The following is a 14,335-nucleotide window of genomic DNA, read 5'->3' on the forward strand; positions in this document are numbered from 1 at the left end:
CCCCCCACAAAGGTAAACACTATTGAGTTAATATTTTGTAACGCATTATGTATTTCAAAATGAATCGCGGCGATTAACACGTTAATTTTGATGGCCCTAAAGACACCTGGACTCGGTCGAGACCAAAAGCCATATTTGGCAAGACCAGTGGCCGAGACCGAGACAAGACCAAGTCCAAATACTAGCGAGTCCGAGACAAGTCCGAGACCATAGAAAAACGGTCTCGAGTCCGGACTCGAGTCCAAGACCGGACTCGAGTACTACAGCCCTGGCTCATGTCTAATGTCTGTGTGTGTATGTGTGTGTTTGTGTGTGTGTGTGTGTGTGTGTGTGTGTGTGTGTGTGTGTGTGTTCAGGGAGAACGAAGACTTGGATTCCCCACTGTCGCCCCCGCGAGTGACTCAGTTGAGTCGAGGTGCTCTCCAGATCGCTAACGTGTCCAGCAGTGACGGCGGCCTCTACACCTGTTCCATCCCCCAGGCCAACATCTCCATCAGCGCCATGCTGGAAGTGTTCAGTGAGTCTGCCACAAGCATTCACACTCACACGCACAGCCATAAACACTAACACCTACACACACACACACACACACACACACATACACATACACACACACTTACAAACATTTATACCATACACTCACATACAACTAATATATATATAATACGGAAAAAGCCTTCAAACCACACATACTGTACATGTCTACACTGTAGACCACACATTCACTCACAAATGTATACTCACTCGCAGCCACACACAAACATTCTGTCTCTCACACACATGCCGTTTGGTACTGTTATGCTTCTTGAACAATCAGGAGAAAAAAGTCTTTTCCTTCTTCCCTCTCTCACTTATCCCACCCCCTGCTGCAATTTCACTTTATTGTCTCTCATTTAGTTTTCTTTTCGTTTAATTCTCTCTCCACTCAGCCGCTCTCTTCACTCAATTCATTTCTTCCCAATTTATTTACCATAACGTGTAACCTTGTTTCCTTCTCATGTAATTTAACTCAATTTAACTCCATATGGCAACGCACCCACACACCCACCCACACACACACACACACACACACACACACACTGTTGTTTCTCGTCATCCTCTTCCCGGCAACTCAAATCTGTTCTGTGATCCATTGATATGTGCCACTGTGCCACTTATTAGCTGGGCCACTGCTTCAGATTGCCCTGGAGCAAGTCAAGCCAGTGTCCTTATTTCCCTGAGGAGCATCAAATATGAATGCCTTTACTCTCCCTCCACCAGACAGGACAGAGATCATCTCCCCGCCCTTGGAGCTGCGTGTTCAGCGGGGCAAGCCGGCCATCTTCACTTGCATCGCCAAGGTGGACCCCAGGCTGGACCACCAGCTGTTGTGGCGGCGGGGTCGCCAGAAGCTGATGGGCTCGTCCATCGACGACAAGTAAGGACACCGTATGGGCAGAGAGTTTGTTGCATGATCAACAGACTCGAGTCTGGAGAGCTGTACTTTGGAGCTGATTCCAGTTCCAGCAATTGTGTGAAGCAATCAGGAAACATACTGTTCAGTTTCATAAAGAAATCAAAGATCCAGGAATATAATATTATTAAAGGTAACCATTTGAAATCAGTGTAAATTTACCGTAAAGGTTGATATTGTTCTAAGGGAGGCAAACACAACCTATTAACATCACTGCTGTAACATGAACATAAGAGCTTGAAGTGCATGTAGTGGTGAGTCCTGCCTGAATGACTGTAAGAGTGCTGTGATGAACTCTGGCTCTGTCTCAGGTACACATTTGAGGATCCCGACCTCATCGTGGCAAACGTCCAGGAGGAGGATAAGGGGGAATACACCTGTGAGATCATCACAGATCTGGACACGGCAAAGGCCATTGGCTCCATCACCATAGTTGGTAGGATTTTTACAATAGCCCTCACATGCTGTCAGCCTTTTTTTTTAATCTCATATGACTGCAAAGCTTGACCTTCTGGGATTCTTCTAAGGCTTGATAAGTCCTATGTATTATGAAAATTCTGACCTACATAAAGGACATTGTAAGATAGGCGGTGGGAAAGTGTGGGGATTCTGTGTGTCTTCAGAGAAAAGTCTGTGCAGTGTGAGAGTCCTTAACACTAATATGCCGTTTCTGGGCTCTCCGGTGTCAGACTTTCCGGACCCCCCATCTCGGCCTCAGATCAGCAACCCGAAGGCCCGCAGTTTGACGCTCAGCTGGACTCCAGGAGACAACCACAACAGCCCTGTCATAGGTATAGTAAGAACCATCTACAATTTATATACATTTACTGTATTCATTTAGCTCATATTATATTCAGCTGATAATCCAGGCAAACCATCAGTAGAGCACACTTGTGCCTGTTTTAATGAAAGGTAAACCGGTCTCATCTGGTGTGTGCGTGTGTCTCTGTGTCCTCAGAGTTTGTGGTGGAGACTGAGGTGACGGGGGTGGAGACGGACGATTGGGAAGTGTTGCTGCGCGTGGCGGGCGACACACTGCGTGCCAACATCCCCCTGCGACCTTTCTTGTCCTATCGCTTCCGGGTCCTCGCCATTAACGACGTGGGGATGAGTAAACCAAGCCCAGCCTCAAAAGCCCACTCTACCCCTGCAGCAGGTGACATGATGCCCACTACTTTATGTCTGCTGATATTAGTTCTGTTTTATAGACCTGCAAATGCAGACCCCAGCTTTTTAGAGAATAGAGAGCTTCAACACTTTGTCACCAGGAGCAACTAATGACATCTTTTCTTTCATTTATGAGCAAGAAGAGTTATGACACCAAATCTAGCGCTACCTTTATGGATGTTAACCTAATTTTAACCAAATAAATCTTTAATGTCTGTCTTGCAGCGCCAGAGAGCAATCCTGTGGGTGTGCGGAGTGAGTCTGTGGACCCCGATACGCTTGTGATCTCATGGGAGGTGGGTGTCCTGGCCTAACCTGTCTCTTGCAGCATCCCCACTTAGCCGCTATTCAGCAATTTGAACCAATTTCTACCCTTTTGTGTCGCTCACAAAAGGAAAGAACAGCTCGACCTCAATGGTACATCTCAGCTATTCCCTCGGGTTGTTGAGAAAATTGATTTGAGGTTTTCCGTTTGAATGTATTTTTTAAAGTACTTTGAGCCGTGGTCATCCAGCTCCTAAACATGATTTCAGCTCCAGATTGATGTTCTAATGTAATGTACTTTCATAAGCACTGGTGTGTGTTGAAACAGGATCAACTGATCAACTGTGTGTGTGTGTGTGTGTGTGTGTGTGCATGTGTGTGTGTGTGTGTGTGTGTGTGTGTGTGCGCGCGCGCGTGTGTGTGTGTGTGTGTGTGTGCAGGAGATGGACAGGCAGAGCTTCAACGGGCCTGAGTTCCAGTACAAGGTGATGTGGAGACGGGTGGTGGGCGCTGGCCCCAGGTGGTCTTTCAACTTCACCACGGAGCCGCCGTACGTGGTCAACCGGGTCGGCAACTTCACCGCCTTCGACATCAAAGTGCAGGCGGTCAACGAACTTGGCCCAGCTCCGGACCCGGTGCCCACAATTGGCTACTCTGGGGAAGACGGTGAGGGGAGACAGTGTATGTGTGTGTGTGTATGTGCGTGTGTGGCGGGGTTGGGATGGGGGAGTAAGCTGGCAGGTCTCCTAAGAGCTCGGCGTCCCACAGGCCGTGTCTCTCAGGCCCTGTGTCAGCCATTAATCTCTCTGCATGTCGCTTGTAGTTCCCCTGGAGGCTCCCATGGATGTCGGAGTGGCCTTGATAAACAGCACGACCATCAAGGTCACCTGGGCCGCCGTCAACAAGGAGACTGTCAGAGGTCACCTGCTTGGCTACAAGGTAAAGCCAAAATTACTAAATGAGCTACACCCACCAAAAGCTTTTGATTTAGTACTTAACCCTCCTGGAACTTGAATCATTTTTATTTTGGTTTCAGCCATTTTCAATAAAATAATTGATACAGTAGATCCCTATTAAAATAGATGTAATAGAATCTTAATCAAAAGAACATCTCAGATGAACCCTTAGCTGCTGCCATCTTAGCTATGTCCATGATTAGAGCGTTGTGCCAAGATTCCAATGTCCTGATAATTTCTCATTCAACAATGTTTGTCACTCTCCTCCTGCCTTATCTACACATCTCCTGTTAGATCCACCTGCGAAACCACGGGCCTCAGACCCGGCACCACCGCGAGCAGCCGGCCCGGCGGGAGCGTGAGCTGCCCAGGGAGGTGGTGGTGGCCACGGGCCCCAACGAGCAGAAGAGGATGGTGGGGGACCTGCAGCCATACTCGCGCTACACTATTAGCGTCAGCGTCTTCAACAGCAAAGGAGAGGGACCAGCCTCCGAGCCTTTCAGCTTCCACACGCCAGAGGGAGGTGAGTGAGAGAAAAAAACAGGGAGAGAGAGAGAGAGAATGAGAGAGAGATGCCAGACAAAACAAAACAATGTCAGGGTTTTAAAGACATTAAATGCATCTGGACAAGTAGCATTAATGTTTCAAATGCTATCTTGTAGTGTCTGGTTTTAATGTTATTGCTATTATGTATCACTATGTATTATTGTACTCTCTGTTGCATCCATACTTAGACCTTAAGTGCTGGTGCAGAGATGAGCACAATCTTCTTTTCTTCTTCTTTTTTTTTATTGCTTGGACTTGGCAACAAAGTAGCTAATGAGCAAGTTGAGGCAGTGAGTGTGTTTGTCTGGGAGGGCTGCAGAGAAAAGTCCACTGCAGTATTCTGGAAACTCCAGGGCTTTCCAAGTGATCTGCAATAAAAGCAACAAATTTGAGTGCAGAACTTTTACAAGGATCCAGAGAGTAATAATGAAAGGGCATTGTATGCATATTTATAAAATACACATGTCTCTCTGAAGTGAAAATGTTAGGATGGAAAATGTTCTGTTGTGAAATCAGATTACCCAGAAGGCACAGAAGACTTTAAATCTCGAGATGCATCTGGGCTTCTGTTGGGAAATCTCTCAGCGGTAACAGAATCAAAGAAATTATGGATGACAAAAACAAATGCGATCACAGATATATCATATTTTATCAAATAAGATGCAATATGTTTACACAAGGTACATTCTGGAGACTTTTACGATAATTTACAATTGTGTGTGTGTGTGTGTGTGTTTGTGTGTTCACCTTTACAGTTCCCAGTCCACCAGTCTCCCTTGAGCTGGACAGCCCATCCGAGACGGAGATGACTCTGCACTGGAAACCTCCTGCCCAGCCCAACGGAGTCCTGCAGGGCTACCTGCTGCAGTACCAGAGGAGTGAGTCCACTCCCCTCTCACCTGAGACAACAGCAAGCCACAGCTGGTCATCTGCCAGAATTAAGCAGCGTTTACTCATCTCTGTACATCTCTCCCTATCTCTTCCTCATCTCCATCTCTCTCTCTATCCCTCTCTCTATACAGTACACCTCTTTCTATCTCTCCTTAATTTTACAATGCTAAGAAGGATTTACTCCCCACCCTCTCTCAATACGGATCTACTTAAATGAGCTTTATTGGCATGGCTCGGTATTATCATGGTGTTTGCCAAATCATGTTGTTGGCTGAGCAATACCAGACTGAGAAGATGTATTAAATGCATAAACAATGACAGCAGCGGTGTAGAACAGTAAAAACCATATTTTGCTTTCTGTCTGTTTCATACTTTCAGTTGTGGTGACTGAGGATAGCCCTATGCAGGTTGTGTCCATTGACGACCCCGAGGTCACCAGCGAGACCCTAAAGCAGCTGGACCCACACAGCCGGTACCGTTTCCATGTGCGGGGGCGCACTAGTACAGGGGAGGGTCAACCCGCAACTAGGGAAGGGGCCACAACACTGGATGGAGGTATGAGGAAGGGTCTTGATTAACTATTTCATTGTTTATGCTTCAACTTTTAATATCTCTTCAGATGCACTTACACTTTTGATTTTTATCAGTGCTAGCTGGTATACCCTATAAGTCCATGTAGGTCCTGAAACAGTCCATGGTCCACAGTGGACTTCATAAAGTTGTGGCAGGAACTGTTTGATTGTATTCATCCTGTTTGAACAGGTGGTGATTATAAGAGATGTTCAAATGTTCAATGTTCAATACTCATTGACCCCCCCCCCCCCCCCCCCACCACCATCTTAACTCAACTCCTAAACCAAATGCATCTTTGCAATTGTCTTTAACACACGCAAACACACACGCAAATACAGCCATGCAAATGCATGGGAAATTACTGTAAACATGCATTGATGCTCAGGTGATAGCACTGTCCAGTTCAAAAAAATTAAATAAATAAGAGATGTTCAATCACTATGACTTGTTGTGTTTGGTTGTAGCTCCTCCGGCCAACATAAACATTTCTGTCGGAGAGACGTTTGTGAACCTCAGCTGGCCCTCAGGGGAGAGACACAGGAGCGTGGGCTTCCACGTCCGCTACCTCAGTAAGAACGGTGAGTGTGGGAGAATGGGAGGGAGCTGCCAGTCAGCTCTGGAGATCATAGCACATACTTTACCCGTAATGATTGCCCTTTGGGCAGTATGGCCCCTATGTCACCCACAATCTGTGGCATCATTCACACAGACACACAAACACACACACACATACTGTACACACACACACATACACACACACGTTGTGCATTGTAATTCAGCCCACAAAGGTCCCCAACACAGCTCTTTTCCCCACACAGGGCTGCACCAGTCCTGGGCGTTTCTCACACAATTCTGCACAGTCTCCACTTCTCACACTGCAGACAAACTCTGTACAGAGGGAATAGAGTCCTCTCCTCAAACCAAGCACTGACATCTTGACATCGAGAAACATTTCAACTACTGTACTGCATCGGCGAATTCTATTCTTAAGAAGAAAAAAAAGTGTTTGCGTGCCTCACTGACAGAGACATCTCTGTTCTTGTTGTGTGTGATTTGGCTCAGGCTGGGGGAAGGGGTGGACGGCGTCGGAGAGGCTGGACTCTTCTCAGTCCTTCTACCAGCTGCAGGGCCTGCAGCCGGGCTCCCAGTATCGGCTGGAGCTCATCTACAACAACACGGCCTACTGGGACAGGGAGATCCAGACAGAGGGGGCAGGTAGTTATCCATCAGCAAGCCTGGCTCAGGCTGCCGCTATCTGCCCTTATTGCGTTTGAGGATATTACACCGCTCTCGTCTTCGGAGATGCACTGTAAAAAATGTGACCAATGGTTACTTAAAAAAATTGTGGCAACAAAGTGACAAGTGATATAATTGAATAGATTTTAAGTACTACAACTTTGATTAAAATTCATTGAATAAGTCAACTAGATTTACACAAAAAAATTAAATACATTGTAATAACAGCAACAGTTAAAATGTGTAAGATTTAGTAATTGCATGCCAAATGAGGAGTTATATAGCCTAAAACTATTGAGTAAATCCAAACTAATTTCACAAGCAAAACTGACTTGCATTTACTAACTTTCTATGCAAAATTAATTTAGATTTACTACATATCTGGTCCAACCTAATTTATATTTACTAATTATTTGGGCAAAAGTTATTTAGATTTACTAAATGTCTGGATGAAGGTTATTTGCATTCATTAAATAAAATTAATTATATAAATCATATTTCAGTGCCTTGTCTAATGCCTTCTAAATCACTAAATATCATACCTTCTTATAATACCAAAATTTACTTAAGTTATGTCAACAGATCACCATGCATAAAAATAATAAGAGGTAAACATGTATCATTTCATTTATTTGTGCAACTTTGTCTCCCAGGTTTACCCAACATTTTTTAAATGCAAAATGCATTTGGACTTGTAAGAGACAGAGCAGATAGAATTGGATTAATTTCTACTGGAACGATCACATTACTCATTTGTGTAACTGAAATTCTTTGACTAAATCATGTCCAATTTGCATCCTTGTTGTACACAGTACAATCACAAGATAATTTTTCCAATAATAAGTAAAAAAGTCACTTCTCTTAAAATGAGTATGGTTGAGCAACTCAAGCATTTGAAGGTAACCATGTGACATTTGACAGAGACTTAACAATTCCTTTTCATTTTGCAAGGGTCCATTTTCCTAAACTAGCAGTTTGTTCTTGAGAATGTTCACCTTTTGGCTTTGAACAGTCCAGCTCAAAGAGGAGTTTCTGGGGGATTTCAAACGTATATCTGGGCTCCTTGGTATAGGCTGGATTCACTGAATATGTCCACCCAAGGAGCATGGAGCAAGCCCTTGGAAAGTTATCCAGAGCAGTCAGAACTTTCATTCCCTCTACCACGATACCAACGTCAGCGGGATACCTCTGATGTATTGGTCTCGATGCTGTTGATTTACATTTTTTGTACAGCAAGCTCCTGTGGCACACTATCTTCATCAGCATCCTGGAATAGTAAGAACATTGTGTATGACTGTTCAGCCCTGCACTGTATTGATGAGTATTTTACTCTACATTCACAAAGGCAGGCTGGTCACCTATCAACCTATCTCTAAAGTCATTCGTTAAGCCAAGGGTCAGCAACTGGATTAACTCTGCTGCTCTGCTTATTAATAAGGTCTGTAAAAGTGGCTATCGGCTGCCGTTTGGAAAGAAAACCTTAGCAAGGAACTTTTAGAGGCAAATTAGAAAGAGACATAGTAGTGCAAATCTGCAAACATCAGTAGCTTGGCAAGGATTATTGGGAGAAATACACTTTATATAGGGATGATATGTACTTACATCATACTTTTTTAGAAGATGATCTAAAGATCCCCCAAACACTGATGACAACATCTCTGGTCAAGTTAGCGTTAGGATTGGTTGGAGCCTGAAATGACAAAAATAAACATTATTCAAGGGCTGGAAAACATTCACTGACCTAAAACTTTTTAAAGCTGAAATTGTATTACTGGTATATGAAACCCCATCAAGGCTCATTGATGTGCTGTTTCCGGGACACGTCTATTGAAACACTTCCTGTATTTATAGTTGGTTACCTGACGTTTACAGGTAACCAACTATGGCTCCAGGAAGTCATTGGTCCCAGCAAAGCAATAGTGCATAGCATCTGAGCCTGAATTGCAGGCTAGTATTATTTCTTGTACATTTAAGTAATGCAAACGATATTCCAACCCATTCCTAACCCTTCCTTAAATAAAATATTAGCTAACATAACTCATTGAAGGATACCTTGAGTAGGATAGCCTGCAACCTCAACCCTATGGTTCCACCCTTGGCTTGGAAGAGATTCAGAAGCTTTGGTGTAGCAGCTAGCAGCTAGCTTGGCCATTAACTTGATTCACCATTGTGATTCTGTAAAATGCATCACCTGGATCTGAAAGATAGAAACTTGTGTACATGATAGGTCTTACAACATTTTTAAAACCGGGGGGGAATATAATAATAGACTGTAATTGTTTCAGTCAAATTAATTGTTTCAAACTGTAGCAATACAAAACTGACCTCCCGAAGTTAAGCAGGCTAGGTAGCCTTATTTCAGCAACATGGCTACCTTCAAACAGCCTAAACGTTACACGAGAGCAATTTACTTTCGGAAAACGAAATGCTGTAAATGTAACTTGCAATTACTCACCTCTGAGAGTAAAAATCTACTCCTACATTTGTGCAGAAAAGCTGTCTCTAAAGTCAACTTGGCTAGGCTACTTGCTAGCTAGCTTAAAGTTGGCTTTAGAAGCTCTGGTTGAGGCGAGGGAAATTGGTGAAAGCATAGACTGTATAGCCTATATAGTTCTATATATACAGTATATATATAACAAGCTTAGATAAGAGGCAGCATATATATAGCCTGCTGTAGCCTATAACATTATACCGTACTTTTCACATGAAATTGTCATATTTTAGCTAGACACTGTTTAGCCCTTGCTTTAGGCTAAGTAGAAACAGACAAGACTGAATTTAGCAGCTGAATTTAAGGTGATTTAGCAGACACTTCTTGACCAAAGTGACTTACATATGTCAGCTATATTACAAGGGATCACATTGTCCCCGGAGCAACTCTGGTTCCTTGCTCCCTTGCTTCCTCCTTGCTCAAGGGCACAACGGTGGAAGCCGGGAATTGAACAGACAACTTTCAGGTTACTGCACGCTAGCCCAGCTCCTTAACCATTACACTACCACCGCCCACGACGTATAAATAAAACCAGCTTCGTTAAAACCAGTTTGAGTTAGGCTACCTCACAGCAAAATTGATTTGCGAACTTACAGTAGATAAAAATAATGTCCGACTGCATAGGGCTATATGTGCAACAATAAATAAAACGGGTCTTACCTTTTGGAAAGTTTCCATGAAATGTGTGTGTGTTCCATCTATGTGGCGCGAAATGCCTTGAGTGGAAATGTAACTAAGGTGATTTAAAAACAACAATCTCTCAATGAGTAAAATTTACTAATTTTCGGTATCTTTGACTTTCCTGATGAAATACAATTAAATAGGCCTACTACTCAGTGATTTACAGCTAATTTTATTCACACAAAACTGAGTAAAATGCAATTAACAAATACTTAAAAATGTTTGAATTCCACTCAATTTGATTCCAAACTACACATAGCCTTTTTTATTATGTATAGCCTAGCTCACTATAATTTATTTATTAAATATTAATTAACCCCAGTCTCAGTTTTTACAGTGTGATACACGCAGAGCAATTTGAAAGTCAACAGTGATTCATCACTTCTGGTTGAATCCAGAGCCAGTTCCAAGCCTCGTGCTGACTTTAACACACCTCTGTCCATTTGTTTTAGTGTGGGCAGGATACTAGGTGTGTTTTGTGTAATGTTCTGTAATATTCGGTGCGTGAGCATTGTCTTTGGCTTCGGCAGGCGTGATGCAGGTGCAGTCAGGCTTCGCCACGGAGGGCTGGTTCATCGGGCTGGTGAGCGCCATCGCACTGCTGGTGCTGCTTCTGCTCATCCTCTGCTTCATCAAGAGGAGCAAAGGGGGGAAGTACTCAGGTTGGCAGCGATCCCTACCACCCCGTAGTCCAATGCACTCACAGTAGTATGCTAAAGATACGTCATGAAGGGAAGGTGCATGCAAGCTAAAAAACAGTTCTCCTCTCTCCTTTTATTCCATAGTCAAAGATAAAGAAGAGGGTCACATAGACTCTGAAGCCCGACCCATGAAGGACGAAACATTTGGAGAGTACAGGTGTGTTTACTTGCTGTGTGTTTGTGTGAATGTGTGAGCAGTTTTATAAGTTCTTAAGTTTATATAGTTAGTAAGTAGAGGTGTTTTTTTTTTAGTTCTATTAACCCTGATATGCTCCCTCTCGTTTTACTAAACCTCACTCTTCCCTCTTTCCCAATGTGCTCCTCCCTTGCTTTGCAGATCCCTAGAAAGGTATGCATTGCAGTGCTTGGGTTCATTTCTGCATGCATTTCCACTTTTGAGTTATTTAGCTATATGTTTGTATGCTCTCTATTGTCCTGGCTCTTTTCTGCTCCCCGTCTGTAGTATACAGATACAGATATAGATACAGTATATAGAAATCCCCTCTGGGAAGACAATTCACGATTCTAATCCCCACCTCTCTCTCTCTTTCTGCTTCTCTCTTCCTCCTCCTCCTCCTCCTTCTTCTTATTTTTTTTTCTCTCTCTGTCTCCATGAGAAGTGACAACGACGAGAAGCGCACAGCCAGCCAACCGTCCTTGTGCGACGACAGTAAGCTGTGCAGCGACGACGGCAACCTGGACGACTACGGCAACAGCCACAGCGTGCAGACGGAGGTGATCATGGATGAGTCGCTGGCCAGCCAGTACAGTGGCGGCGGCGGCGGTAGTGGAATCCGCGACGGGCCCGAGACCGAGGCCCCAGGCGGCTCGCCACCACTCGCCCCGCCCGCGTACACCCCCACCAATCACGGGCTGCCAATCTCATCGCCCCTCTTAGATTAAAGGGATAGTGTGCTAAAAGTCCAGACCAAACATGACATCACAGTTGTCCCCGCTATCCCATACTGACTACTGAACTATCCCAATTGACCCATCTGAGCGTCCAACTGGAGGCAGACACCAGTGCATGCGCAAACATACCTGATGCCAAGTTGTTAGCAGACACACTGCTACTGAGTTTAATGCACTGCGACTGACTTCAGACTGTTTAGACATAACCTAAACGTAGACCCGCACTGACTCCATACACAACCAACACTCTCAAGCAGAGTAGTTACAGACTGATGTAAGACACAGACAAACACACACACACACACACACACACAAATACAAATACACGCATGCACAGGTGCACACATATGAACACACATACACAGACACAAAACACAAACACTATGCAAACAAACATATACACAGACAGACAGACAGACATACACACACACACACACACACACACATATGGGCACACACACACACACAGACACAGCCACTTCAAAAATGACCGTCTTGACATGTCCTGATGTTGACTTTGTTGTTTCTGTCTGTGTGTCCAGCGCAGGAGGTTACAGTTCTGACTGACTGACCGCCACTGACATCTACTCCTCTCCTCCATCTCATTCAACCCATTCGAAGGGACATCTCCATCATGTGACAGAGCAGTTGAGCCCTATGCTGGACACCATATGCAGCGACAGGGCCTCGGCTGCGAACAGGTTTAGGAGGGTGGTAGGGGACAGTGGGACAGAGAGCCATAGAACGTGGGCCTTAAATAACCTGATAAGTGCATCATGCAAGCATACGGACAGCACAAGTTATAAAATGTGAGATTTAGCTTACTTCGCCAGTGTATGCTACCATGTCATTATCTCAGCGCAAGGACTTTTAACTACAGCCGTCCGTAATGTTGTTTTACTGACTTATAATTTATTTTTTTACTCCGAATGCATTGTTTTATTTTCTGAATCATCCCTTTCGATAGTTTGCTTTAATTTTCCAAGTACCTCAAGGAACGAGAAAAAAAGATTCAAAAAACATTACTCAAATGAAGCTACATATTGTACATAGTTAGGATGCAAGAGAAAACTTTGACATGAGAATACTTTATAGCAAGCTGTACATAGAGTCACATGTATTGATTTAACCATAAAGTACAGTATTATAGACATAGGCGTCATCCCTTATCGGTTGCTGTGCCTGCTGACATTCCCAAATGGCTCCTGAAAAGCAAATGCATCTCATCTTCTAAATCATTCATGTGGTGTCAGGTACCATACTGTCACTTCTTTTGTGTAGTCCTCTGTGTCTGTCTCTGTCTGTTTCTATTGTATACTGAGCTGTGTATTAAACAATGTGTACTGACAAATCCTCTTTCTCAGTCCTGTTAGTGTAAAGCCATAGTGATACGCATTTGATTGTGTACCCCAGCACAAGGCAGTATTTTGTTGAATAGGGTTATGAGAGGCTTATTACACACACACACACACACACACACACACACTTTGAAGATGTTACACTTTTTTGATTAGACTTAAAACACAATCATTTATGTAATGGTTAACATGTATGTCTAGCATTGAGAATGTATGCATTTGTGGGGCTTGGGAAGAATAGTCTCTTTCTGAAATACCAAATACCACTTGTTTTCTTTTTTAATTGGTCTAATGGTGCAAAATGAGAGGGTGGGTGGGTTTTGAAAGCAGTGCTTATGTGGTTTAAATGTTAATTTATAATAAAATTAATGTAATACAAAACAAACAAAAACATTGCTTTTATGTAGAGGACAAATTGGTGAAAGTCCTCATATCTCTTTGAATGTAAATATAACCCAAAAGATTGTGTTATATTGAGTTGTTTTACAGCTATTTTGTTCTTTTTTATTTCATTTGAAGTGTTGCTTATAGATTTTTTAAATATGCTTTCTTTTTTAATTTACCATTGTTGAACATGTTAAATGTGTCATGGCTGTTTTCAGAAAAAAATAGTGACCGTAGTTTATAAAAGTCCAGAAAAAAAAAGAAACCTTCTTCCACCTATCCTCACAATATGTGTTGACATTGTCAAGGGGTAAAAAATGACACAGTGAACCACCATTCTTTGTTTGGTTGCTTTCTAATAGCCCATAAGCCGCAGTATTGTGTGTATCTGTTGCCCGAGATCCAGTTTCTGCTGAGGCAGAGACGTAAAGAGGGGTGCAGCAGCTTAGTCCGAACACATCGCACCCGCACACACACACACTCGACAGGGAGCATTGGCAAAGTGCTGACACACACACATACACAAACACACACACACACACCGTTCCAACTGTGGCCAGCTGACGTCTTAGCCGTGATCGCAAGTCCTGGGGGATATGATGGGATTGATCCAGATTAGACTGTCGGTTAAGAGGGGTGTAGCGGCATGCGATCAGTCCATCCTGTGTTTTCTGTGAGAGACATGCTCAGGACAAAATACTTCTAGACTAATCTATTTTCAT

The 14,335-nt window shown here is 43.6% G+C and overlaps 1 protein-coding gene and 2 long non-coding RNA genes across 15 annotated transcripts in view; 1 reads left to right on the top strand and 2 right to left on the bottom strand.

The window, feature by feature from the left end:
- l1cama (L1 cell adhesion molecule, paralog a) overlaps positions 1-13,222 on the top strand; it is a 46,532-nt gene extending 33,310 nt beyond the window's left edge. For 2 of the 10 annotated variants that reach the window (XM_042096705.1, XM_042096709.1), the window contains 17 exons: positions 357-517; positions 1,261-1,417; positions 1,765-1,889; positions 2,143-2,244; positions 2,412-2,609; positions 2,846-2,916; positions 3,325-3,550; positions 3,708-3,823; positions 4,135-4,363; positions 5,142-5,264; positions 5,656-5,832; positions 6,315-6,428; positions 6,913-7,065; positions 10,789-10,920; positions 11,044-11,116; positions 11,297-11,308; positions 11,577-13,222. In XM_042096705.1, the coding sequence (XP_041952639.1) occupies positions 357-517; positions 1,261-1,417; positions 1,765-1,889; positions 2,143-2,244; positions 2,412-2,609; positions 2,846-2,916; positions 3,325-3,550; positions 3,708-3,823; positions 4,135-4,363; positions 5,142-5,264; positions 5,656-5,832; positions 6,315-6,428; positions 6,913-7,065; positions 10,789-10,920; positions 11,044-11,116; positions 11,297-11,308; positions 11,577-11,862 (2,455 nt within the window). In that variant the 3' untranslated portion in view covers positions 11,863-13,222. The remainder of the gene's footprint in view (positions 1-356; positions 518-1,260; positions 1,418-1,764; positions 1,890-2,142; positions 2,245-2,411; positions 2,610-2,845; positions 2,917-3,324; positions 3,551-3,707; positions 3,824-4,134; positions 4,364-5,141; positions 5,265-5,655; positions 5,833-6,314; positions 6,429-6,912; positions 7,066-10,788; positions 10,921-11,043; positions 11,117-11,296; positions 11,309-11,576) is intronic. The other 8 variants (XM_042096712.1, XM_042096711.1, XM_042096707.1 and 5 more) reach the window with 8 other exon arrangements.
- On the bottom strand, positions 3,891-5,274 carry LOC121712763. The gene is made up of 3 exons (XR_006032643.1): positions 5,134-5,274; positions 4,908-4,964; positions 3,891-4,754 (listed from the first exon to the last, which is right to left on the bottom strand). It is a non-coding gene; the product is annotated as an uncharacterized LOC121712763 (long non-coding RNA).
- LOC121712762 lies at positions 7,022-10,365 on the bottom strand. 4 transcript variants are annotated; one of them, XR_006032641.1, is made up of 5 exons: positions 9,920-10,365; positions 9,139-9,283; positions 8,689-8,776; positions 8,082-8,353; positions 7,022-7,157 (listed from the first exon to the last, which is right to left on the bottom strand). It is a non-coding gene; the product is annotated as an uncharacterized LOC121712762 (long non-coding RNA). The 4 variants fall into 4 exon arrangements; XR_006032640.1 differs by having other exon boundaries at positions 10,238-10,364; XR_006032642.1 differs by lacking the exon at positions 9,920-10,365 and adding an exon at positions 9,542-9,651.
- Positions 13,223-14,335: the final 1,113 nt, after the last annotated feature.

Source organism: Alosa sapidissima, chromosome 7 (assembly GCF_018492685.1).
Source record: "Alosa sapidissima isolate fAloSap1 chromosome 7, fAloSap1.pri, whole genome shotgun sequence".
NCBI classification, from domain to species: domain Eukaryota; kingdom Metazoa; phylum Chordata; class Actinopteri; order Clupeiformes; family Clupeidae; genus Alosa; species Alosa sapidissima.